The sequence below is a fragment of the Dipodomys merriami genome, unplaced genomic scaffold (assembly GCF_024711535.1).
Source record: "Dipodomys merriami isolate MVZ:Mamm:240054 unplaced genomic scaffold, mDipMer1.0.p SCAF_29, whole genome shotgun sequence".
NCBI lineage: Eukaryota > Metazoa > Chordata > Mammalia > Rodentia > Heteromyidae > Dipodomys > Dipodomys merriami.
The window spans coordinates 5,576,526-5,604,126 of record NW_027204381.1 but is presented as its reverse complement, the minus strand read 5'-3'; the positions used below and the strand labels follow the sequence as shown (position 1 = coordinate 5,604,126).

Here is a 27,601-nt window from a genome sequence, read left to right as displayed (position 1 = left end):
GCCCTAGGACCAGAAAAAAAAAACACCATCACAAAGGCTTATTTCTCTAGCATAAACATAGAAAGTTTTTTTTTTTTTTTTTTTTTTTTTTTTATCTTTTTAAGGATAGTCATCCTGGAGCTGGGAAGGTGGCTCAGTGGTAGAGTGCTTGCCTTGCATGCATGAGGCCCTGGGTTCGATTCCTCAGCACCACATAAGCAAAAAGAAAAAAGCCAGAAGTGGCGCTGTGGCTCAAGTGGTAAAGTGCTAGCCTTGAGCTGAAGAGCTGAGGGACAGCACGCAGGCCCAGAGTTCAGGCCCCATGACCGGACCCCCCCCCCAAAAAAAAGGATAGTCATTCTATGACTTGGCAGCCAAACCCCTCTATAACTGTGGTTTCTGAACTAATGTCAACACATCTGATTTTTAGCAGCTGTGGAGAAAGGAAAAGCTATCCTGTATACATTATCCTGTATAAGGAGAATACTCCACAGCTTGATGGAAGTGGAGAAACTGAATAAAATACCTTGTTTGAATGAATTCACTTCATGTTGTACATTGCAGCTTTTGCTGTCAGTGCATAAAACAAGCTTAGGATTTTCTCCTTTGAAATCACACACAGAGATAGGAATTATGTCTGGCTGTGCAAGGATTTGATTACTTTGTGCATCCCATGCTTGAAATATTTCCTTGACTGATGGTTAACTTACTGGACTCCTCTAGTTTTATCTTTAAGGGTGCCTGACACCTTTGAGCTTCTATGAGATAATATCTATCTAAATCTATTACTTGGAAAGTTACTTTAACATAAGTTACTGATAAAATGTCATACTGATGTCATTGACTCTTCCAGTTTGCCAGCAAACTACTTACATGTCTCAACACCTATATATCTCATCTATTTCTGATGAGAAGAGTCTCACCAAAAGTATGGTTTCAGAAAGACACAAAAGGGGGCTGGGAAGGTGGCTCAGTGGTAGAGCGCTTGCCTTGCATGCCTGAGGCCCTGGGTTCGATTCCTCAGCACCATATAAGCGAAAAAGAAAAAAGCCAGAAGTGGCGCTGTGGCTCAAGTGGTAGAGTGCTAGCCTAGAGCTGAAGAGCTGAGGGACAGCACCCAGGCCCAGAGTTCAGGCCCCATGACCTGACCCCCCCCCCAAAAAAAGGCAGAAAGACACAAAAAAACTGAAAAGTAGAGCCCAAATTCTAGTAGGCCATTGAATAAAAGTACCCAAATAAGTTATACTGATATTCTGTGATCAGAAGCTCAGATGTTGCTTCTATGGATCATTTTCAATTATAAAGCAAATGTAACATATCACATAGAAGGAACAAAACTGGAAGAAATAATGGATCTTCCAGATGAAAAGCTGGTAACTGGAGAGGTTAGTGTTACTGTGCAAAGAATGACAACTTCTTTGTTATTGCTTTCCCTTCTGCAAAGCTTCTGATAAGGGATATCCTGAAAAAAAAACAAAAAAAAAAAAACAGCACATGTTGCTAAGGAAGGAGACTAAAAATACTGATCCAAAATATTTTCTGTGTACCAAGTAGTAGAAAAGAAAGGAAAAAAGTGTGTGAAAAGAGAAATATCCTGTTACTGCTTTTAATATAGCAAAAACCATTAGAGGTGATTTTTATTATTTATTTATTTATTGGGGCTTGAACTCTGGGCCTAGGCGCTGTCCCTCAGTTCTTCAGCTCAAGGCTAGTGCTCTACCAGTTGAGCCACAGCACCACTTTCAGTTTTCTGAGATTTATTCGGTTTATTGGAGATAGTCTAACAAACTTTCCTGCCCAGGCAAGCTTTGAACTGTAATCCTCAGATCTCAGCCTCCTGAGTAGCTAGGATTACAGGTGTGAGTCACCAGTGCCTGGCTCCATTTTAGTTTTTAAATGGATCAAATGGGAAAGCTATGCACACACGTAAATCAACATTCAGACTAGCATTTTTCATGTATGACAATCTGACTGAGCAGGCAAAAGTAGGACTTCAGACTTGAGGCTTCAAGACCAGCATCTGGCACAAACTGAACATTTGACATATAAATCACTTTATTTTGATAACTCAGGTTTCATGTATCTCCAATAGAAACTGATTCTTAAGGGTGGATTTTCTTAAAAGAACATTATCTGGCCAAAGACTCAAGGACATTAGTAGTTATCTAAGAGAACAGAGTTTTTGTTTGGTTTTGTTGTTGGTTTTAGAGACTGGGTTTCACTATGTAGACAAGGCTGACCTGAATCATCTTGCCTTTGCCTCCACCATGTCCAGTGAAGACAGTTTTTCTTCTCTTACCAATCCATCTGAAATACTTTACAATGAGAGAAAAAGAAAAGCTTACTGAACAGCCATAAATATCAAGACACTAACTGGGTTAAGTAATGGTTTAAAATCCATTCCATGGTTTCTCAGGATGTTTAATAAATTATTATTATTATTATTATTATTGGTAAGTCATGGGGCTTGAACTCAGCCTGGGCACTGTCCCTGAGCTCTTCAGCTCAAGGCTAGTGCTCTACCACCTGAGCCACAGCACCACTTCCAGTTTTCTGGTGATTAACTGGAGATAAAAGTCTCACAGACTGTGCCGGGCGCTGGTGGCTCACGCCTGTAATCCTAGCTACTCAGGAGGCTGAGATCTGAGGATCGGCGGTTCAAAGCCAGCCCGGGCAGGAGAGACCGTGAGACTCCTATCTCCAATAAACCACCAGAAAACCGGAAGTGGCGCTGTAGCTCAAGCGGTAGATCGCTCGCCTTGAGCTGAAGAGCTGAAGGACAGCGCCCAGGCCCAAAGTTCAAGCCCCATGACCGACAAAAAAAAAAAAAAAAAAAAAAAAGTCTCACAGACTTTCCGGCCGGGGTTGGCTTTGAACCAGGATCCTCAGATCTCAGCCTCCTCAGTATCTAGGATTAAAGGTGTGAATCACCAGCTTAAATTCCTTTTCCTGGCTATAAAACCAGGCATCATACAGCATCAGCCACCACTGGTCCTCAATCTTTCTCCTGATCTCTCTCCTTCCTCACTAGGTTCAGTTCAAATGTTACCTTAGTAGGCTGAGGTTTCCTCCCTCTTCACCTAAAGCACCAAACCTATATTTTAACACTTTATTTGCAAGCATATCTCAACACTTGTAGTTATTGGCCTCTCCCATAAGAAAAAGAGCTCTTTTAGGGCAAGTACAGTATCTGTTTTACTGACAATCCTAGCCCAGTTTTCTATTACACAGTGAGCAAATGTTTACACAGCACAGTAAATGTTAAAGTGTTTGCTGATTCAATGAAGGTGCATCCACCATGAATTAAATCTAAGAGATCAATTGGTATGTCTAATTTTCTGAGCTGTTAAACATCAGGAAGGACAGTTTTGCCATTTTCTTTCATATCAAATATGTTCCACAGCGGACACCCACCACTCACCTGTTTGAAGCAAATGTTTATCCACACACATAAATTCGCACACCTCCTTTGGAGGAGTCTCTTTTATCTTTCTGTTTTCCCCTTCCCAACTACGTGGGGCGAAACTAAGGTCACAGAGGACTAGTGTTGAAAGTCTACCAATGTGATTTTAGGAAACAAAGCTATATGCATTTAAATCAGTCCACTTCCAGTTTGTGGTTTTCCTATGGTCTGACCTTGATACAGTCTATGTTTACAGAGTTTAAAATGACCGGAATCACATTAGTCACAAGTTGTCGAACTTCCATGTTCAAAGACCTTTACATGTTAGGCACTGTTAAGAATATTACAATTATTGAATACAATTCATCTCCCCAAATATTACACAGCATTTATACTATGGCTCAATTATTCAGAAACATCCACTCTCTGAAGAAATAGACTCCATTATCATTGCACATGTAAACAACCTGGATAAGGCAACCCAAGCACACAGGTGGTAAGCAGTTTGCTAGAGGTCACCTGGCTAATACAAGGAAGACAGGGGACTCTGAGTAGAGAGTCTACCTTGTTAAGATACAATGTGTCAGGCTGGGAAGGTGGCTCAGTGGTAGAGCGCTTGCCTTGCATGCCTGAGGCCCTGGGTTCGATTCCTCAGCACCACATAAGCAAAAAGAAAAAAAGCCAGAAGTGGCGTTGTGACTCAAGTGGTAGAGCGCTAGCCTTGAGCTGAAGAGCTGAGGGACAGCGCCCAGGCCCAGAGTTCAGGCCCCACGACAGGACCCAAAAAAAAAAAACACCAAAAACAAAGATACAATGTGTCTTACCAAAGATGAGTAAGAGAAGGTCTATATCCTCATCAAGTTTATGTTTTTAGGGGCAACTACTTTAAACAAGTACGAGTTATATAACAAGTCTGTACCAAGTTTAGCAAGCACACAGGAGATACTGAGGAGATAACACCTGTGCTGGAGGTAGATCAAGGAAAGCCTGGAGATAATGAAACCCCAAAGGCAAAATTCAACAAAGCGTAGGTATTTATCTTCCTTTACCTTCTAGCAACTTGATTCCATCTCATCTTTTCCTGGTTTCCCTTACACTTCTCTAAGTAGAAGATCTCTTCTGTCCATCGCCTAGAGTAGAGGGTTCAAGAGGTTCTTCCTCCCCCTTCCCTTCACTCACTTCTTCCCTTCCCCTCCTCATCACTCCTAGGGTCAGAAATACCAAATATGAGGTAGCGACTCATTCTTAACTCAGGCTTGAAAGAGGGCAAGGAACAAGTCACTGTGGCAAGATATATCCAGGCAGACAATAACAGTACCTGGAGGAACTGAAGCCAATGAAGAAAACAGAGGAAATCTAAAGAATTACAGTGGGCCTGTCACATCCATGCAACTAGAAGGGACATTAAACAAAAAAAAAGTAATTGAAAAAGGATGGGAGAAAAGTGAAAACAAAAGGACATGAATGAGAGAACCACAGAAAGATTCACAAGATGGTACACCCCATGAAGCCACAGAACAACAGGGATTGCACATATCCTCACCGTTTCTAGGGAGGGAGAAAAGAAAACACTTCTAACAAGGTCACATAAAAAGGAAAGGATCTGAACCACTATGTCTGTAGAGCAATTAAAAAATAACAGAAGACAGAAAAGCAACATTTTAACATTCTCAGGGCAAATCATCTCAAACCTTCAATTCTAAAAGCGTCAAAATCTTCAAACAAGTATATATGTAAAACAGTCATTGAAATGACTGTCAGAAAATTAAGTGCTTCAAGAACACAGGAGAGACTCCATGCCACGTGTGTGTCCTGCGTCCTGTCTCCTGGCTCATCTCCAGTCATCATGGTGTCCCAATTCAGCTCTCCATCAAAGCTGAACTGGTTTGTTGGTATTGTTGGTATTGTTGCAGCCTGTTTCCTAGCTGCATTATGTGTATTTGGGGTCTGCAGGCCTTTGTAACACCTGGCTGCCTGCAGCCTACTAACTGTGTAATAAAGACTCCAATATTCCAATCTTTAAAAAAAAAAAAAAAAAGAATGCAGAAGAGCAGTGGCAAAGACAAGAGGAAAAGGCCCAGCTCAAAGGAACAAACAGGTGATACATCAACAGCTGAGCTTACACAAAAATGTTACTGATAAGACTAACCAGTATATTGGCACATTTGGAAAAAAGTTAATAGTAAGTGCATGAAAAACAGGCACAGACTAACCTAAACACAAGAAGACAGCTGGAAGAATCATATGGCTCAACAGCAACACTGTTTGGCAGAAGTCTGATGACATAAATGCTGCCTGTTTTAGCCAAAGATTACAACATAACTATGTGAGGGAAGGACAGGGAAGTGGTGAAGTAGACAAACACACAGGACCTCTATAAACCTAACACTGGACGAAAAGGAAACAAAGTATACCAAATGAGTTGTAAATACAAAGTTTGTACCAGAGGAAAATAACTGAGTGGTTGCTTCTAAAGAAGGAAGGGCAGAGGGAACTTTATTCATTATAAGCTTTTCAGTACTATTTGGCTTTTATTTTTTAATTTTTAAAAATTTTATTTAAGATGCTGTACAGAGGGAAGAAATATTTTTATCGATACCTGTTAACTCCAAAATCAAGAGATTGAGTCGTAAATGCAAGCAAGACAGGCACTTACAGTAATATGACACCATTGTTGAAAAGCTTAAGAACATAAAATGTCAATGAGATATCTTCAGGGAGAAGGAATGGGATTTAATTTTATTACTTGCTGGGATATTTCTTAAATTATTTCTTTTTTTAATTGTGAAAATACTGTACAGAGGGGTTACAATTACATGGGCAGGATAATGAGTACATTTCTTTTTTTTTTTTTTTTTTGGTCCGGTCGTGGGGCCTGAACTCTGGGCCTGGGCGCTATCCCTCAGCTCTTCAGCTCAAGGCTAGCGCTCTACCACTTGAGCCACAGCGCCACCTCTGGCTTTTTTCTTTTTGCTTATATGGTACTGAGGAATCGAACCCAGGGTCTCAGGCATGCAAGGCAAGCGCTCTACCACTGAGCCACCTTCCCAGCCCAATGAGTACATTTCTTATCAAGCATTGTAGCCTCCTCCTTTGTTTCCCCTTCCCATCCTCCCCTGTCCCCTTCCCCCAACCCCCCTCCCCCTACCCCATCAAAGCTGTGAAGTTCATTTTCGACATAACGACTTGTACGCCTTGTACATCTCATTGTTGCAATGGGTCCACCTGTATCCCTATTTAAACAATTTGTTTTTTCCCTTCCCCTCCACAAATTATAACATCAAATACAGTGAAAGCAGGGCTTATACCGTGGGGGAGGGACATACAAAGCAACAAAGAAATAATCTTATAAATGTGTTAGAAACAATCGCATGAAAGAAAAAAACATTTGAATACATATCTTAGGGTTCAACTATTTGGCTTTTAAAACTACAAACATATGGGGCTGGGAAGGTGGCTCAGTGGTAGACAGCTTGCCTTGCAAGCGCTTTATTCCCCAGTCTGGGGAATAAAGTTAGCCAGATTCCATCTTAACCAATAAACTGGGCATAGTGGAACATATCCATGATAGGAGATTGTTGATAGACTGAGAAGTCTGAGGCTGGTCCTGGGCAAAAACATTACCCAAAAAGAGCTCAGCACCCAGGTCTTAAGTTCAAGCCCCATCCTGATAAAAGAAAAAATACTAGGGTGGGAGGTAGGTCAGTGGCTAAGTGCTTGCCGTGTACGTGCAATGTCCCCAGTACCAAAAAAAGACAAAAAAATTTTACTAAAGTTAGAGAGGTTAAGCAGCCCACATCCTGGTTCTACTGCTAAGTGGTAGAGCCAGGATTTGAAGCCTACCCAGTCTGGCTGACTACATCATGCAAATTCCTAGCCACCCTGCTCTATCATGTCTGAGGTTCACAGACCTCTTGCCTCTTATGAATGCTCATTCAATACTATTCTTCTAATTAAAGGGTATGCATGGTTTGTGGCTCTTTCTAGGATCTCAATTCAAATTCATTTGTTAAAAAGAAAAGGAGGACTGGGAATGTGGGTCAGTGCTAGAGTGCTTGCCTAGCATGCAGGAAGCGTTGGGTTCGATTCCTCAGTACTATAAACACAGAAAAAGCTGGAAGTGGCACTGTGGTTCAAGTGGTAGAGCATTAGCCTTGAGCAAAAGAAGCTCAGGGACAGGCCCTGAGCTCAAGCCCCAGGACTGGCAAAAAAGGAAAAAAAGAAAAAGAAAAAGCTGAACAGGAAAATCTGTGCACCAACTAGTTACTGTGATAACCATATTGTCCTTCTCTTTCACAAACAGATACTAAGTGGTTATGAATGACATGTCTGGGATTTGATTCAAAACCATCGTAGAGGTGATAGTGAGGTGAGGGAGGCAGAGCAAGACTGGCTCTGTGCTGGCTAACTATAGAAGCTGGCTGAGGGAATACATGAGTTTCCTACAGGATTTTCTCTACCTCGGTAAATGCCTGAAATTTTCCACAATTGAGAAAAAATACACATTAAAAAGACTGGAGAAAAACTGCAATACATAATTGCAAAGCAGAATTATGAATGATTTTCCCTCTCATCGTTCTATTTTTGGCACTTTCAACCTTTCAAATATATATATATATACAAATAAATATATATCAAAAAGCATTTAATTTTTTAAAAAGTACATATTCCTTGTATAGAGAACTTTGATTTTGAATATTTTCTGCTTTTTTTTTTTTTTTTTTTGTCTTGAATCTGGAGCTTGAACTCTGGGCTAGCATGCTGTCTGTCCCTCAGCTCTTCAGCTCAAGGATAGCACTCTACCACTTGAGCCACAGAGCCACTTCTGGTTTTCTGGTAGAATTTTGGAGACAAATCTTTTTTTGTTGTTGTTGGTCAAGGAGCTTGAACTCTGGGCCTGGGCACTGTCCCTCAGCTCTTCAGCTCTACCACTTGAGCCATTTCTGGTTTTCTGGTGGTTTATTGGAGATAAGAGTTTCATGGACTGGGGCTGGGAAGGTGGCTCACTGGTAGAGTGCTTGCCTTGCATGCATGAGGCCCTGGGTTCGATTCCTCAGCACCACATAAGCAAAAAGAAAAAAAAAAGCTGGAAGTGGCACTGTGGCTCAAGTGGTAGAGTGCTAGCCTTGAGCTGAAGAGCTGAGGGACAACGCCCAGGCCCAGAGTTCAGGCCCCACGACCAGACCTCCCCCCCCCAAAAAAAAAACATATACACACACACACACACAAAGAACAAAAAACCCAAAGCAACAATAACAAAATCCCAAGCATGGCAAAAGTGTTTCCCATCTTTTAAAACTGCTATTCACATACTTTTAGAAAGGCAACTATGTAAGACCAAGTATGATCTTTAAATATAAATTAGCATAAACACAAAACATATTAGAGACTGATTTACAAAAATAACCAACAGTGCAATTCTTCTTTATAGTTAAGATGAATGTGTGGCAATGCTTTGAATGTGCAAAGGTGACCTTCCTGATGATAAGATAGGTCTCATATAGTGATGGAACTCTTCAGCCTTTGGTACTGCCAGGTGGGGACTGTGTAGGGTCAGCTGGTCTCTGTGGGCCATTTCCAGCTTTCTCAATAATATAGCAATTATCTCTACTTGTGTCATGAAATAAGTCTAGAAAACATTGTCTTCAATTGTCTTTACTCAAAAGCTGAGTGAAAGTATGAGAGGCAATAGTACAATGGAGTCATTTAAAAATGTTGTTACCAAATAAAACCTAATATCCATATTACAGGTCTATACTACTATAGGTCTACTCTACTGTTTTCTGATATTTTTTCTCCCTCTTCCTCCGCCCCACCCAGAGATTAAAACCAAGATCTCATATGTGCTAACTATATGACCCACCTCCAAGCTGAACCCTTAATTCACGCATATTATTTATCTATCTGCATCCCCTCCCATGTCTAGCTCTTAGGATATCTTAAGCTTAATAACAACACCACTCAACCAAGTAAATTATTGTGGGAGAACAACAAAGTAGGGGGTAATAATGCTCGACAAGAAATGTACTCATTGCCTTACTCATGTAACTGTAACCCCTCTGTACAGCATATTTACAATAAAACAAATTCTAAATATAGTACTATCTTTGGTATAAAGTTAAGTTTGGGGACAGCAGAAGAATCCATATTCTCTATGCAAGAGCTAAATGCATTCAAGGTAAATGTCAAACTGTGCACCAGTGACTCATTACTATAATCTTAGCTATTTAAGAGGCTGAGACCTGAGGACCATGGTTCAAAGCCAGCCAGGCAGGAGAAAAAAAAAAAAATCCATGAGATTCTTACCTCTAATTAGCAAAATGGTGGCAGTAAAAGCATGGTTCAAATGTAGACCACCAGCCTTGAGCAAAAAAGCCAAGTCAGATCATAAAGCTGGGAGTTCAAACTCCAGTAATCAGCAAGGTAAGTATCAAATTCCACTTGTTAAAAATCAAAACCAAAGTACTGAATAAATGTTCAATGAAAAATCTTCATAGAACAAAAGCCAAAATTGTAAAGACCAGCTGTTAAATGGCCAAAACACTGAAACTCAAATGTTCTGTTCCAGTTTGTAGCAGCTGAAATGGGACTAGTCCCCAGCCTTCCTGGCTCCTCAAGGACTCCTTCAGAGTCTGCTAATTGCTCCTTTCAATCTCTCTAAAACCATAAAACAATGTACTTCCTGCTCTTCAGGGAAACAGGATCTCTGGCTAATCTTAAACTAGCAAATCATTTCTTGAGGAGCCACAATTTAATTGTATGTGATTAATCAACCTCAAATTTATGATAGTGAAATTCATGTTCCTTTATTATCTAGTCCTTGTTTACATTTGTGAAATAATATGGCAACTTTTTCTGTGTCCTGGCACTGAGTAGGAAATACCCTTAAGAACAAACTATCACATTTTTTATTAAATAGTTATTTTGAGGACAAATATTGTGACACATCAAAAAATAAGCTACATTTGAACACACAATGAAGAATCACTAACAGAATTTCATTCCTTGTATGAGAAGATGGTTCAGACAAGAGGTGTCACCACCCAGAAAGACAATGTGAGTTTGGTAAGAAAACTGAAAGCCTAAAATAGTGTCAAATGAATGAGATGGAGGAAGCAATATACAGATTAAAAAAGGAAATACAGAATATTTGCCTAAATTCTTATACTCAGAGCAGCTGTACTTCAAACCAGGAAATGCCTATATTCATTGGCAAAACTTAGGGAAGTTGTAGCTTCTGGAACCACATTAACTAGCACCATATAGTGATAACAAATACAAACTTGAATTCTTTAAATTCATTTTACAAGTTTTAACAAGAAAAACCTTAAAAAAAGAAAAAAAGGAGGCAACCACTGTTTTTATTTTTAGGCAGTATAATGCGCACCTTGAGTTAACCTGAAACCCAAGCAGAGACATTCTGCCTGCTATAGAAGGTCTGTTCTATAAGAAAAAATGTTTCTTGAATGATGTGAAGAAAAATGAAACCAGTTCTCCCAGCATTCCCCCCTCCCCCATGAAAGTCCTGTGCCCCAAAAGTTGTTTTTTTGGGTTTTTTTGGTCGGTCATGGGGCCTGAACTCGGGGCCTGGGTGCTGTCCCTCAGCTCTTCAGCTCAAGGCTGGCACTCAACTACTTGAGCCACAGCGCCACTTCTGGCTTTCTGAGTGGTTTATTGGCTAAGAGTCTTTCCTGCCTGGCCTTCTTTGAACCACGATCCTCAGATCTCAGCCTCCAGAGTAGCTGGGATTATAGGCATGAGCACCCAGCCCAAAATGGTTTTAATTAATGAAATGCTATCAATTCACATCCTAGTGTCCAAATTTCAGAATTCTTAGATTTCAGAATTCTTCATTTAACTAGGTAGCAAGTGTTGATTAACAATTTAGTGAAATTATAACCTGGGTCTGGAGCATATTAGCAGAAAGTAATAATTATTTTATGCTGAAATAGCACTATGCCCTATTATCTGCAGGGGAGGCAAATCACCGCCACCACCACACATACATACATACATACATACACACACACATACACACACACTGCAGGCACACATATGCACACATACATACGCATGCACAAAAGAAACACAGGTGTTTTCCAAATTCTCTTGGAATTATTTTCATTTCTATTCAAATCACCTATCATATTAAAGAAATACACAAGTCTTCTCACTCTTTACATTCATTTTTGCTTAACTTTATTCTTCAGGTGAAAAACTGACAGAAATATGAGAACTCAAAAAGTGCAGAAACACCTCACACATCCCTGAGGCCCTGTAGCAATCTAACAAATATTTGCTGAGTTTACTACTTATGTCAGAGGATTAAAAAAAAAAAATTCTCGGGGCTGGGAAGGTGGCTCAGTGATAGAGCGCTTGCCTTGCATGCCTGAGGCCCTGGGTTTGATTCATCAGCACCACCACATAAGCACAAAGAAAAAAGCCGGAAGTGGCACTGTGGCTCAAGTGGTAGAGCGCTAGCCTTGAGCTGAAGAGCTGAAGGACAGCGCCCAGGCCCAGAGTTCAGGCCCCACGACAGGACCCCCCCCCCAAAAAAAAAAAAATTGTCCAAGGGACTTACAGATCGACTGCAGCAATGTTCCAAACTGGCCAGCAACATTTATACTCAATTTAAATTCAAAGAATAGTACCTTGCAAGGTGGAGAAAAAAAACGACTACTGAATGGACATGGCCTCATTCATGATCACCAAGATGGCAGCATCCCAGCGGGTTTTCCTGATTCCAAACCCTTTCCTTTTTCATCCATCTTGCCTCGGACTGCCAAAACTCATTCCTAGATTTCCACTTTCAAGGAATCTCCCAAGAAGCCTCAAAGACTCCCAGCCACCCACTTATCACATGTAACTCAAACTCTTGGACCTGAAGTCGTATTCAGACGAGCTCCACCAGTCTCAGGCTCCTCGCGGCTGTCCTCTCTTTGGGAGGGGTCGGCCCAAATGTAATTCAACTACCTGCTCGCATGCCCTAGGTAGCCCTTAAGCATCCTTCTCTCCACGGTACCGACAGGTCCACCAGTTTTCCAGACGCTCGTAAAGGACGAGCTCTTAGCTTTCTTCACCAGTGGCATCCCAAGGTATTCCTTACAACGATTACCAACCCAAACAGATGTTCGCATTCCTGACCGACCTCTGGAGAAACCAGAGGGATCGCTTTCGTTCAGGCGTGGGAGTCCCACCAGCACCTCTCGCAAGAGGTGGGACACAGGGTTTGGGACAGCTGCAAACTACAGACGGGGAAAAATAAAGGAAGCAAAAGGGAAAGGGAAGTCCTTTGGGAGGAGAAGCCGTGGGAGAGCAGACTCCAGGAAACGAATTCCTGAGGGAGGACAGAAGCAATGCACGGTGCGTGTTCCTCTGTCTCCCGTTTCTCTCGCTCGCTCGCTCTCTCGACGTGGGAATTAGGGGCTGGGGACTCCGGACCAAGAAAGCGACGACCATTCTAGGGAGGGGGGGGGGGAGGACAGGTTTCAACGCGAAACAAAGAGGTCGGGGGTCGGGAGGTGAGGGACGGAGGCTGGAGATCCGGGCATCTCCGGAGGGGACTCGCCGCTCCCCTCGGGGACCGGCGGCGGACGTGGTTGCCAGGAGGGACGAGGTCGGTTCCCGGGCAGGAAAGCTCCGGGGCGAGCGAGCGAGCGTCCACGGGGCTCCGCTTCACGGAGGGCGCGGGGGCGGGGAGGTGTTTTTGAGTGAGGACGCACCCCCAGAAAGGGAGAATCGCCCCTCAGGATAGTGTTCTCCACGAAGGAAAACCCTAAGGATGCGGAAAACGCTGAGGAATCGGCATTTACCAACCCCGGTCCGGCTTCCCCACACACTCACCGCGTCTCTTCCAAACGCCACCGCTCCAGCTGCAGCTACCGGCCGGCGCAGCCGCACTGAGCGCGCACCGCCCACGTGACGCGACGGCCCCGCCCTCCTCGTACCACGTGACCCGCCACAGCCCGCCCGCTAGCCCCTCCCACACGTCACTCTTCTCCACGTGGTCTGGTCTCGTCCCCGCCTTGTTTGAAAGATGGCGGCTCCTTGCTGTAGTGTGCCTGTATTCTGGGTCCTGGGCACGAATAAGCATTTAGGGGGTCTCTTGACGCTCATCTCTAAGTCATTTTGTTCCGCGGCTACTGCCTCTAGGCCTCTGAGCGCCCAGAAGTTAGCGGAGAGGCTTCGAGCCCAGAAACAGGAGCAAAAGAAGCAAAAGCTGCCGGTAAGCATGGAAGGACTACAAGTCCCAGGAGGCAGTGCGCGCACCGGCTCTCCAGGCCAGGGGGCGCGGCGAGGACCCTTGACCCCGAGTCAAGTCACTGTCGGGTGTGAGGGTGGGTATCTGGCGTGGCGGTAGTGTGGGGTACGCTGTGTTCCTTTGGGCTGGATCTGCTTCTCTCGGGCTGAGACACACAGCGGCCGCCTTGGTCGAAGGTAAAGATGCATTCCTGCCCGCGCCTTGTTGAAGGTCTTCTTCCCTGCTCGCCCTCCGTCCACACGTCCTCACCAGACATTGCTCACGCTCTTTCCTCTCCCTCTTTGTTGGTTATGTACTGAGGCTTGAACGCATGGCCTGGGCTCTGTCCCTCCACTTTTCCACTCGAGGCTGGCGCTCTGCACCACTTGAGCCACACCTCTGTCTGGCTTTTTGCTGGTTAATTCGAGATAAAAAGGTCTCACGGACTTTTCTGCCCAGACTAGCTTGAAATCGATTCTCACCTCTCAGCCTCCTGAGTAGTTAGGATAGCAGGCGGGAGCCATTGATGCCCAGTTCCTTCTCTTCTCCATAGGTACCTACAAACCCTGTTCAGCGGAGGGTGCAAGAGCTGGTGCGATTCACGCAGCAGCTGCAGCGAGTTCATCCCAACGTGCTTGCCAAGGCACTGACTCGCGGGATTCTCTACCAAGACAAGGACCTCGTCGTCATCAATAAGCCTTATGGTCTCCCTGTTCACGGTATGGAACATGTGGGAAAAGGAGGGACTTGCTGATTTCTCTTACAGACAGGAGCACTGTGAAACATTACACGGGAAACCCTCTTGCATTCAGATCAGACCTTGGCCAAGTTTTGTTCTACGTCAGGGAACTGTAGAGGATACAGACTTAAGTATCCAGTGTCTTATAAACTGCCCACAGCAGGGATATGCAGAATGTGTGGGTGCACACCCCCCTCCCCACCCCCAAGGATTGCTGAAGAGGAATACCAGAGCTGTGTGGTGCTAGTCTTCTGGTTGTTTTCCACCAAAACTGGGAAAGAGAGCCAAGTGTATCAGTGGATGTACCAGTTGCTTGCACTTGTAGTTGCACCTGTAATTCCGGGGACTCCAGAGGCTGAGGCTGAGGAGGATTAGGAGTTACAGGCAACAGTGAAACCCCATTTCAAAAAGAAGAAAAACACGGGCTAGGAATGTGGCTTAGTGGTAGAGTGCTTGCCTGCTGTGCATGAAGCCCTTGGTCAATTCCTCAGTACTACATAAATGGAAAAGGCCAGAAGTGGTACTGTGGCTCAAGTGGTAGAATACTAGCCTGGAGCAAAAGAAGTTCAGGGACAGCACCCAGGCCCTGAGTTCAAGCCCCAAGACTGGCAAAAATAAAACATAATAAATAAGAGGAAGCTGGGAGGTGGTGGCTCATGCCTGTAATCCCAGCTACTCAGGAGTCTGAGATCTGAGGATCCCTGTTCAAAGCCAGCCTGGGCAGGAAAGTCTGTGAGGCTCTTATTTTCAATAAACCACCAAAAAACTGGAAGTGGCACTGTGGCTCAAGTGGCAGAGCACTGGCCTTGAGCTGAAGAGCTAAGGGACAGTGCCCAGGCCCACAGTTCAAACCCCATGACCACCACCACCAACAACAACGAAAAAGGAACATCCTAACAAAAACACCCAAAAAAAACCAACAATTGGGAAAGAGGAAATCATATACAAGATTTTAAAAAAAGATGTGTGTGTGTGTGTTGTAGTATATCTAACATAAAACCCTATGGTCTGTGGAACTTAATGGACATTCACATACCATTGAATAAATATTGAATGTAATAATAAGGGACAGCTGAAGTGAGTTAGAAAAAAACTGATATACTTCATGAAACACTTGTAGGAGAAGACATAATTTATCTAGAATAAATATTTTAATTGCTCTTTTGGGGGAGGTGTAGAGATGGTGGTTCAGAGAATTAAAGCAGACATTGTTAAGTGCTTTGCATGATTTTCTGTTCCTCTTGATTCTTACAGCATTTCCCAGTTAGATTATTTGCTAGATATTTACAGTTTGTAGATGAGAACACAAAGTTGGGATGATTGTCCAAGGTTAGAAGGCTACTTAGGAGAATACAGAGCTGGCCTCAGGAAGGCTTGCAGTTTTGCAGACTTTATTCAAGAAGAAAGCTTAGCTGAGCTCCAGTGGCTCACACCTGTAATCCTAGATACTCAGGAGGTTGGGATCTGAATGTCTCAGTTCAAAGCCAGCCCGGGCAGGGAAGTCCTTGAAACTGAGCTCCAATTAACCACCAGAAAACCAGAAGTGTGGCTGTAGCTCAAAGAGGTAGAGTGTTAACCTTGAGGGGGAAAAAGCTCAGGGACAGCTCCCAGGCCCTGAGTTCAAGCCCCATGACAAACAAAAGGAAGAAGAAAAGGAGGAGGAAAAAGAGGGAACAGAAGGAGGAAGCAGAAATGGAGGAAGAAAAGGAGGAAAGCTTAGGCTTAGGCTTTAGGACATTGCTTCTTAACATTTTAATTGCTTAGGAGCCATTTAAGCAGCTTGTTAAAATGCAGGTTCCAACTTAGTTTAGGGGCCCTGAGCTTCATTTTCAGTAAGGGAGATCTCCTATGTATTGATATCACTTCCGTACTTTAGTAATACACTCCAGAACATGCTGATAGTTAATGTAGTAACAACTTTTCCCCCAAGAAGGATTCTTTGATGAAAACACTCCAACCTCTGACTTTTCCCTTCTTAGGTGGCCCTGGGGTCCAGCTCTGCATCAATGAAGTACTGCCCATCATGGGAAAGATGCTTCATGGCCACAAAGCAGAGCCTTTGCATCTATGCCACCGGCTGGATAAAGAAACCACAGGTGTAATGGTTTTGGCTTGGGAGAAGGAAGTGGCACATCAGGTTCAGGAGTTGTTTAGAACCCGTCAGGTGGTGAAGAAGTACTGGTATGAGACACCATGATTGCAGCATTTCTTTTTTTTTTTTTTTGGTCAGTCGTGGGGCTTGAACTCTGGGCTTGGGCACTATTCCTCAGCTCTTCAGCTCAAGGCGAGTGCTGTACCACTTGAGCCACAGCACCACTTCCAGTTTTCTAATGGTTTATTGGAGATAAGAGTCTCACGGACTTTCCTACCTGGGCTGGCTTTGAACCGTGATCCTCAGATCTCAGCCTCCTGAGTAGTTTAGGAATACAGGCGAGAGCCACCAGTGCCCAGCTAGCATTTCTTGTGTCTAGACATTCATCCATCACAGAGCAGGAACTGTTGATAGAAGGCACTGTACTAGGGCCACTTAAGATACAAAGAGAGGTTAAAAAATTTGATGCTTAGTATGTTAATAGTCTGGTAAGAGTAGTTAAAAGTGTTAAGTGGTTAAGAGTGGCTCTGAATTATAGCTGTACATCATAATTATCAAAAATAATTATACAGGGCTGGGAAGGTGGCTCAGTGGTAGAGCGCTTGCCTTGCATGCATGAGGCCCTGGGTTTGATTCCTCAGCACCACATAAGCAAAAAGAAAAAAAAAGCCGGAAGTGGTGCTGTGGCTCAAGTGGTAGAGCGCTAGCCTTGAGCTGAAGAGCTGAAGGACAGCGCCCAGGCACAGAGTTCAGGCCCCCCCCCCAAAAAAAAATAAATTAAAATAATTATAAAATAATATGATTTTACTCCTATGCTAAAATAAGCAAACAAAGGTAAAGCAAAAATCTTCTAGAGAATCTACCTCCCCTCACATTCTACTAGATCCTTTCCTTCAGGTAACAACCATTACTTCTTACTCAATTCATTTACATTATGTCTAATATATATAGCACTTGCACGTGTATACACACACAGACATACATGAGTGTATATCACATACGATTTACATCCTATCTTTTGCTGCCACTGAACTATCTTGGAGATCTTTGAATGTTAGTGCATATAGTTCTACTTCAGTTGTTTTTCTTCAAAGAAAAAGATATATGAGCCAAAAAGAATCCTTCTGTTCTGAATCTATGCAGTTCTCTCTCCCAGAAGCAGTCTCTATAACAGTGTCTTATATAAACTTCCGAAGTTATACTGGGAATATATAAACACAGTATTGTATGGGGGCTTTGTGTGTGTATGTGTAGGTGCACGTATGTGTACACTGTGGCTTAAACTGGCACTGTCTTGGCTTGCTTTCTCTCAGCACTTGAGCCACTGGTGCACAGCTTGTAAGCATACTTTATACTCTACTTTGCACCCTACTGTTTGCACTTGGATTGTGTGTCTTGGAGAGCATTTCATGTTGTGTATTTAGACCTGTCTCCATTGTAACGGCTCTAGGATATTCTGCCAAATGAATAGATGTTTTAGATAAATGGTTCATATTATTCAGAGTCTTTTGCAACTATGGGTGGATGTATTTAGCTTACTCTATTTTCTCTTACTATAACAATACCTGAGTGTAAGTAATTTGTAAAGGAAAGAAGTTATTTTGACATATGGTTCTGGAGGTATGATCTGTTGGGGGCTTTGTGCTGCTTCACCTTGTGATAGAAAGTAGAAGGGCAGGTAGGCATGTATAGAAAAGGGAAAACCAGAAGGTTGCCTTCTGCTTGTGTGGTTAACACTGCAGTCTCTGCAGTGGGAACTCCTCGCTGGAAGGTAACTCAGTCCCACTGGAGTAATAGTTCTTTCTTTCCTTTCCTTTTTTCTTTCTTTCTTTTGTTCATTCTTTCATTCTCTCTTTTATTGATATTGTGAAGGAGTTGTACAAAGGGATTACAATTCCATAAGTCAGGTGATGAATATAATGCTTCTTGGACAATGTCACCCCTTCTTTCACTTTCCCCCATTTTCTCCCTCCTGTCCCTGTCCACAGGTCACATAGTTCTAATATATACATAGTGTGTATTAGATATCATGACTGCATTGGTTTACCCTTCATTCCTATTCTTCCCTGTTGCCTCCACTAAAAAGACAACAATAAAAACAACACCAACAATAACAATAACATGTTTCCAAGTAGTTCTCATTCTTTCTTTTTTTTTTTTTGCTGGTCCTGGGGCTTGAATTCAGGGCCTATACACTATCCCTGAACTTCTTTGTAAGTTCAAGGCTAGCACTCTACCACTTGAGCCACAGCACCACTCCCAGCGATTTCTGAGTAGTTTATTGGAGACCCATAGACTTTCCTGCCCAGGCTGGTTTTAAACTGGGATCCTCAGATCTCAGCCTCCTGAGTAGCTAGGATTATAGACATGTACTACCAGCACCTGGCTTAGTTCTCATTCTTAATAACCTTGGGGCTGGGAAGGTGGCTCAGTGGTAGAGTGCTTGCCTTGCATGCATGAGGCCCTGGGTTCGATTACCCAGCACCACATAAGCAAAAAGAAAAAAAAAGCCAGAAGTGGCGCTGTGGCTCAAGTGGTAGAGTGCTAGCCTTGAACTGAAGAGCCGAGGGACAGCACCCAGACCCAGAGTTCCGGCCCCACGACCGGACCCAAAAAAAAATAATAATAACCTAATCTCCCTTTAGAAGCTGAATTTCTTGATAACCCACAATGGCAATTCAACTTCAGTGTGGCAGGAATAAACCACATCCAAACCATAGCAATGTTTTTAGAGTAAATTCCTAGACCTCAAACTGTTTGATTGAAGGCCGTGCATGTTTAAAGTTTTAGTACTCAAACTGCTCTCCAAAAGTTTTCAGTTTGTACTCCCTACAGCAACAAGGCTGAGCACTGACTCCCATTAAAGAACAAACCTTTTAAAAAAGTTTACTACTCTGATGGGTAAAAAGAAATAATAATAGGATTTTATTTTCTATTTCCCTGTGTACTAGTGACATGAGCCATCTTTTTGTACTTATTAAACTTAAACTTTCTGTTCTAGAAGTAGACTATTAATTTTTCCTTTGCTGATTTTTCTATTGAGTTATCTTTTTCTCTTCTGCTTACAGGTATTTATTTTCTACTTTACATGATAGTCCTTTTTGTTTGACAGATTTTACAGATACAGGTCCTGGGTGCTGTCCCTAGGCCTCTTTGTGCTCAAGGATAGTGCTCTACCACTTGAGTCACTCCAGCTTTTTTGAATAGTTCTACTGGAGATGAGCATCTCACAGGGACTTTTCCGGCCGGCTGGACTGGCTTCAAACTGCAAGCTCAGATCTCAGCCTAATTTTATAGATACATTGTAATTGGAGAGCTCTTTAAAAATCTTATGTTTCACTTGGTTAGCTGAAGCAAGAGGATCAAGAGTTTGAGGCTTGCCTTAGATTACATAGAGACTCTTGTCTCAAAAAATAAATAAATACATAAATTTAATAAATAAAAATACCACAAAACCAAACCAAAGGAAAAACCCTCCATAAATTCCTAGGGCATACAATCAAATTGTAAAAACCACTATAATAGATTATGATTCTCTTGGTATAGTGCCTAGCCTAAGAGCTGGATACTTCTTATAAGCTTATATCTTTTACTACTAAAGTTATAATAGCAATCATATAGTATTTGGGGGGAAAAGAGAAGAAAAGCATGTTAGTAACATAGTCTTTAATAATCTTTATAAATGGTTGTATATAGTTAAAAGAAAATTAGGATAATATGGTTTTTGTATCCCGTTTTTCTTTTTAAAATAATAAAGGTGGTGGATTCTGATTCTATACTAAATGAACAAACAGAACAATGAATGAACCAGTCAAGTAAAAAACCCATAGGACCACCTATTATATTTGTCACATAGGTAAACAGGAAGAAACTATGCCCCAAAAGTCAGGAGCCACAGCCACGACTCTGTAACCCATTCCAAATCTCTTCTGTGGGTAGTCTTCTTACCTCATAGACAGCATAAGAAACTATGAAGAATGCATGTGGTTAGTACAGAGTCTGCTGTGAGGTCCTGTAAGCTGCCAAGTCCCAGGAGCTCCTCCCTGGCTTCCGTGGGGAAGCACTGGTTTATGTGTCACCCTCAGGGCCATCACTGTGCGAGTCCCCATGCCATCTGCAGGAGTGGTGGATATCCCCATGATTGAGAAGGAGGCTCAAGGGCAGCAGCAACACCACAAGGTAGGGAAGCTGTCTCCCTGAGGCACGGGTTTCTGCTCTGCTTTGGAAATTATGTCTTGATTTCTTTGGCTTCAGATGACTCTGGCTCCAACCTACCATATGGACAATGGGAAAATGGTGAAAGGGCGGGCCAGCCGGAATGCCCACATTGCCGTCACACAGTACCAGGTCCTTAGCAGCACTCTGTCTTCGGCACTCCTGGAACTGCAGCCCATTACTGGTGAGAGGGCCCAGGGCCTTGTGCTGAGTTTTGCCCTTGTTTTGAGCCACTGATACTGTAGGTGGGTGAAGGAAGCTGACCCTGTGCTTTTGGTGCTGCTCTGAGAGTGAGAGCTTGAGGCGGGGGGGGGAGGGGAGCACAAAAAATATAGTTTGATTATGTTTATTTAAAAAATACACAAGCTGGGCGCTGGTGGCTCACACCTGTAATCCTAGCTACCCAGGAGGCTGAGATCTGTCTGAGGTTTGTGGTTTGAAGCTAGCCCACATAAGAAAGTCTATGGGACTCTTATCTCCAGTAAACCACTCAGAAAAACCCAGAAGGGCACTGTGGCTCAAGTGATAGAGTGCCAGCCTTGAGCAAAAAGAAACTCAGGGACAAAGCCCATGCCCTGAGTTAATAAATAAAAAATATACAAAGCATGTCCTTGAAAATTTAAATTAGGGGGCTGGGAAGGTGGCTCAGTGGTAGAGCGCTTGCCTTGCATGCATGAGGCCCTGGGCTCGATTCCTCAGCACCACATCAGTAGAAAAAAAAACCGAAAGTGGCGCTGTGGCTCAAGTGGTAGAGCGCTAGCCTTGAGCTGAAGAGCTGAGGGACAGCGTTCAGGCCCACGACCGGACCCCCAAAAAAAAGAAAATTTAAATTAGGCTGGATATGGTAGTTCATGGCTGTAATCCCAGCTACTTGGAAGATGGAGATCAGGAGGATTGCAGTTTGAGGTCAGCCTGGGCAAAAAGTTGGCAGAATCCAGTATCTGGTAGTAGTGTGCATACAGCCATGCAGGAAGCATAAATAGGAGGATTGTGGTCCAGGCTGGTTTGGGTGTAAACATAAGATCTTGTCATCAAAATAACTAAGGCAAGAAGGACTAGGGGCATGGCATAAATAGTAGAGCACCTGAGTTGAATACCACCACCAAAAGAAAAAGAAAAAAAATACCATATAATCTAGTATTTCTATTTGTATATATGTTCTATATATATTCCCAGACGAATGTAAAGCAACTGTCTATATGCTCTGGTTATAGGAGAATTAGTACAATAATCAAAAGATGGAGACAACCAAATATCAATGATCAATGAATGGCTTACTTGCTTGCTTTCCTGGTGTTGTGTGGCTGGCACTCTGGGCCACACTTCCAGGTGTGCTTTTTGCTGATTATTTTGGAGATGGAGTTTTAAGGACATTTCTGGCTAAAATACATGATCCTCTGGATCTCAGCCTCCTGAGTAGCTAGGATTAAACACTTGAGCCACTGATGCTCAGGATAAAATGGGTAATTTTATGTATATTTTACTATAAATAAAAAAATGTGCAAAATGGGGCTGGGAAGGTGGCTCAGTGGTAGAGTGCTTGCCTCCCATGCATGAAGCCCTGGGTTAGATTCCTCAGCACCACATAAGCAGAAAAACCTGGAAGTGGTGCTGTGGCTCAAGTGGTAGAGTGCTAGCCTTGAGCCAAAGAGCTGAGGGACAGTGCCTAGGCCAAAAAAAAAAAAAAAAAAAATGTGCAAAATGCTACGACTTATTAAAAAAAAATCAAAGTTATCAAAAAGGAAAAGGTAAACATCAAATTCATGATAATGGTTATGTAGAGTATTTATGATATTAGTATCATGAGCTGACTGCTACTATATAGCTTATAGTTTATATTACTACGACTAGTATTGGTATTGTTATTACTGGATTGGGATAGAATCCAAGGCCTGGCTCATGCTGGACAAGCACTCTTCCACTGTGCTGCATCTCCAACCATTCTTTCTTTCTTTCTTTTTTTTTTTTTTTCATTGTGGGGCTCCAACTCTGGGCCTAGGTGCTGTCCCTAATCTCTTCACCTCAAGGCTAGGTCTCTATCACTTGAGCCACCGTGCCAGTTCTGGTTTTCTGATGGTTAATTGGAGATAAGAATTTCACGGACTTTCTGGGCTGGCTTTGAACCATGATCCTCAGATCTTAGCCTCCTGAGTAGCTAAGATTATAGGCGTGAGCCAGCAGCTTATTGGATTTGGGGCATTTCCTGCTACTGTGCTTTGATGTACATCATTTGAAGTAGATGCTAGCACTGGCATTGTTTCTGTAGCTCTTTAAAAGCTCTTTCTCTCTTTTTTTTTTTTTTTAAGGAATAAAGCATCAACTTCGAGTTCACCTGTCATTTGGACTGGATTGCCCAATCCTTGGTGATCATAAGTACTCAGACTGGAATCGGTTGGCCCCTCAGGTAAAATGATTTAGCTCACTGTGCTATGCTTTCTTTCTGTTAAAACCCTGAAAGGGCTGGGCACCGGAGGCTCATGCCTATAATCCTAATTATTCAGGATGCTGAGATCTGAGGATTTGCAATTTGAAGCCAGCCCAGGCAAGAGAGTCTGTGAGACTCTTATCTCCAATTAATCACCTAAAAACTGAAGTGGAGCTGTGACTCAAAGTGGTAGAGTGCTAGCCTTGAGCAAAAAAGCTCAGGGATAGTGTCCAAGCCCTGAGTTCAATCCCCAGAACTGATAATAATAATAACAACAATAATAATAGTAATAGTAATAAGCCTTGAAAGGAGTTACCACAAGGAGGTATGACTGTCTCCAAATACAGAACCATACTAGTTATACAGTAGTTAGAGACTTCATGAAACTGCAAAATCCATCGGCAAAACCTTACTGCCTCATTTGTTTTAGCCTTAGCTCTTGTTGGGATGCGTGGGCAAGCGGAGCAGTCTGTCTGAAACAGAAGCCATCTTTATCGTCTTTCAGAGCTGTCCTTCATTCTCCTGAAAGGCTATACATTGGCTAGTAAGAGGTTCTTTGGTATGGTTCTTTCTTCTTGCTTTAGCTCGTTCTGAAGCCTTCTGAGGCCTTCCCTGAAGCGGGCTCTCCATTCAGGGCATTAGTGTTGGTTCTTGATAAGTGGAAGTGCTCTGGCCTCACCTGCCGGTTGTGGCCTCCATTGACCTTGCTCTCAGGGATTCATCTTTGCTTTGTGTAGAAGCTTTCTGTTGGCACCCTGAAGAAGCTGGGGCTGCAGCAGTCGAAGGCCCGCCACATTCCCCTTCACCTGCATGCCCGGCAGCTGGTCCTGCCTGCCCTGGGGTCCCGGAAGGAGGAACTCAACTTGGTCTGCAAGCCTCCTCGCTTCTTTGTACATTCTGTGCGCCGTCTGGGTTTGGTGATGCCAAGTCAGGACCAAAGCGGAGACAACCAAGCTGGACAACCAGGAGCACAGTGAAGACTGTTGAGCTGTTTGACCCTGAACTCTTTCCTTTGTTTCATGGAACTAGCTTCTCACTTGAATAGACTCCAGAGGAGCCATGTGGATAAGTTGAGGAATCTTCACCACTTCAGACCTTTTATTGGAGTATAAAGTCTGTTTGCTGAAAGTTTGATCACACTATGGAAAGGCCTGCTGGAAGTCTCCCTGTCATCCAGTGTCTTTACCAGGAGCTGAGGGCCAGGCAGACTGGGGAGAACTGAAGAACAGAGTCCAGTCAAGAACTGTTTCCATCCAACAGAAAAGCTTGTGAGCGATCGGAAAAGCTCCTGTGGCTGGAAAGAACTCGTTATGCTTAAACGCATGGAATCTGAGGGTTCTATTGGAACTAGAACGTGGGTGCTGTACTGCACAAGTGGTGATGAAGCCTGAGAAGGGGGTGTAGGGTGGGGTGTTTGATAAGGAAGGGAAGCAAGTGGAACTACCAGCTGGGTAACAGAAGTGAGTGAAGCTGGTGGGGTGTAAGGCGTGGTGGGGACAATAAACCAAGGAACACACACGTGCACACACACACACACTTTGTAGCAATTTTTAGTACCAGCTGGTGGTTGCCATGTGGGGAATAGCTTTTCTAACTTTATTTTTTCCAAGACTCAGGAATTAGAATCTGTTTGTATTTTTCAAAATAACAACCAAAAAAAAAAAAAAAAAAAAAAAAAACCAGCTCTCAGGAATATCTCCTAGCCTGTTATCAATTAAATCAAAATTTGAAGAGACCTAAGACAGCCAAACACATTTGTAAGTTGGCCTTGGCTAGCAGGTTTCAGGTTTCTGATTTGCAGTGTGTTGAATAAAAGGGAAGTCTGGGGCAGGATATCACCTTTAAAGTTGTGGGTCAGTGGTTGGCATTTGTGCTGTGTGTTGTATCCTTCCCACATGAGGGGATGACTTTGCTCGATGCACAGGAGTGGTTATAAAGTCACACCATTAAAAAGAAAGTCTGTTTTGGAAACAGCCTCCAGTTCTTGGGTTATTTTCCTAGATGGCTCTGCTCAATACCAGTAATACTAGGCATGGGAGCCGGGGGCAAGGAGGTCCTTGGTCTACCTGCTCAGTTGGCCCATCCAGCTTCCATCTTGCTTTTCACAGACAATCAGTCTTACACACGAAGGTACCTCACAGTGCTTTGGACTGGGTTGAAAGTTAGAGTAACTGTATAGTCGGAAAGGCCTGCAAACAGCCTTTATATGTCCATTCTGTGCCCCCAAACTCCCTTCCTTATCTGTTGTTCCTCATTCCATGGTTTCTCTTACCTGTGGTCAACCACAGTCTGAAAATAGTAAATGGAACATTCCAGAAATGATTCATAAGTTTTCGGTTATACTCCACTCTGTGTAGTATGGTACAATCTTGCACTGTCCTGCTCCATGCCACCAGGGATTTGAAGTGTCCCCTGCCCAGTGTCCCCAGGCAGAATATGTGGTCCTGCTCCTCAGTTAATAGCCATTACATAACAGACCAGATACTGTGTTTCAGTAACACAGTATTTGTGTTCAGGTAGCTTTTTGTGAGAATAACAGACTATTCACATGCATTTTATTACAGTAGATTGTTAAACTTGTCCTATTTTGTGAACTGCCTCTGTGAATTAAACTCGATCCCCAAGCTGCAGATGGCAGAGATCGCAAGGCATAGGGTGGCTTATCATACCAGGCCATCAGGCCTAGACACTGGCCACAGAGCTGGGACCCAGCCTCTGTGAGACTGGAACCAAGTGTGGTAGAGTGAAGAAGATAGGCGCTGGGTACCCAGCGCTGCTGGTTTCAGAAGTGGATGAGCAGCTGTGTTCCAAGGTACATACTCCACAGTTACTCAAAGAAGGGGTCAGTAGACATTCTCTGTAAAGCAAATTGTTTGGATTTTGTAAGTCATGTGTCATAACCCTGTCTGTCACAACCACTAGGCTGCCTTTTTTTTTTTTCTTTTTGGTTGGTTGTGGAGCTTGAACTCAGGGCCTGGGTGCTGTCACTAGTGTTCTACCACTTTGAGCCAATTGGAGATAAAGAGTCTCACTTTTACTGCCTGAGCTGGCTTCCAACTACAATTTTCATTTTTCCAGCCTTCTGCGTAGATAGGATTACAAGCATGAGCCACCAGCACCTGGCTTGCACTGGCTTGTACTAGCTTGGACAAGACAGCCACAGATCCACAATCCTGTTGCACAATACCAAATCTTTTGATTTTTCTCAGCAGTTCATGAAATCATTTATTCCTCACTTACATTATAACCCTCTAGTTTCACTTGCTTTCAGTTGACTTAAAAACAAACAAAAAAAGACTGAATGAGTCATCAGTGGCTCATGCCTTTACTCCTAACTACTCAGGAAGCTGAGATCTGAGGAGCTTGGTTCAAAACCAGCCCAGACAGGAAAGTCCATGAGACTCTTATCTGCAATAAACCACCAGAAAACTAAGTGGTGCTGTGACTCAAGTGGTTAAAGCCATGAGCTGAAGAGCTGAGGGACAGCACCCAGGCCCAGAGTTCAAACCCCATTGACCGACAAAATAAAATCAGACTCCTGGTGGCCTACTGGCTCCAACTTGTTCCACCCCCAGTACGCATTTCAGCTTTGGATTCATCAATGGATTAATTTGTTGGTGAAATTATGCCCTCATGATCTAATTACCTCTCAATAATACTAACATTTGGGGACTGAGACTCTTAGCTTTTTGAGGGGACACTTCATTTCCAAATCCTAACAGTGACGAACTGGATCTGGGGATGGATGAGAGGGAGAATAGGAGAGTGATTTCCTCCCATGGGATTGTTTGGTAAATTGTCACATTTGAAGGTCCCAATGGGGTGAATATAAACAGACAATTGGACATGATTTTATTTCATTTATGGTATTAAAATGAATAAATGAAATGCATATATTTACCACCAGATGGCAGCCGTCTCCCAGATTTTATCCCTTTCCTACCTAAGCAGTGACAGTATAACTAAGATCAAGTGTCCTCCACAAGTCATTTTCTCTAACCCTATAAATCTTACTCTGTTTTAGTGTTATAAATCTTGGCTCCCCTTTCTTTTTATTTATTCTTTTAGCTATCTGGAACCTGGCCTTTTCTGCTGTCTGGTAGAAGTAAATTAGTAGAGGAGATCATTTGTTGAGCTGCTCCAGTGAAGTTGAAATAAAATTTGATCCAGACACACAAAGTCATAAGAGCACTACAGATTCATTTTATTACAAAATATGGAAAATACGATCAAGCCATTCATAATCAACAAAAAGCCTAATAGGGCTACTCTGGAGGCTGAGAACTGAGGATCATAGTTCAAAGCCAGCAGGCTAACAAACAAAATCCACAAAATTCTTATCTCCAATTAACCAGAAAAAGGTAGAAATGAAGATGTGGCTCAAGTGGTTGAGCGCCAGCCTTGAGCAGAAAAGCCAAGCAAAAATGTGAGGCCTGGAGTTCAAGTTGCTGCACACGCAAAACAAAAAACAAAGCCTAATAGGATCATGTATTTTTATTCAGCACGTG

At 43.1% G+C, this 27,601-nt stretch overlaps 2 protein-coding genes across 3 annotated transcripts in view; one reads left to right on the top strand and one right to left on the bottom strand.

Moving 5' to 3' along the window:
- The window catches only part of Fam118b (family with sequence similarity 118 member B), a 38,389-nt gene extending 25,084 nt beyond the window's left edge, over positions 1-13,305 (bottom strand). Inside the window, exon 1 of one of the 2 annotated variants that reach the window (XM_070038292.1) lies at positions 13,226-13,305. The gene's annotated coding sequence lies outside the window, so the exon portion shown is untranslated. Of the gene's footprint in view, positions 1-2,219; positions 2,286-13,225 lie in introns of those variants that run through there. The other variant, XM_070038294.1, reaches the window with a different exon arrangement.
- Positions 13,306-13,418: 113 nt separating this feature from the next.
- Positions 13,419-25,100, top strand: Rpusd4 (RNA pseudouridine synthase D4). Its single transcript, XM_070038287.1, has 7 exons — positions 13,419-13,607; positions 14,176-14,341; positions 16,341-16,542; positions 20,539-20,632; positions 20,708-20,852; positions 22,975-23,072; positions 23,831-25,100. Exons 1-7 carry the CDS (start codon positions 13,419-13,421, stop codon positions 24,068-24,070), a joined length of 1,134 nt encoding a protein of 377 aa, XP_069894388.1. The 3' UTR covers positions 24,071-25,100.
- Positions 25,101-27,601: the final 2,501 nt, after the last annotated feature.

Bases quoted from the DNA above. Each gene is read 5' to 3' on its own strand.
- Rpusd4 (XM_070038287.1), top strand. From the start codon at position 13,419: ATGGCGGCTCCTTGCTGTAGTGTGCCTGTATTCTGGGTCCTGGGCACG. The intron at 13,608-14,175 runs GTAAGCATGGAA...TCTTCTCCATAG, and splicing joins AAAAGAAGCAAAAGCTGCCG to GTACCTACAAACCCTGTTCA. The intron at 20,633-20,707 runs GTAGGGAAGCTG...CTTTGGCTTCAG, and splicing joins GGCAGCAGCAACACCACAAG to ATGACTCTGGCTCCAACCTA.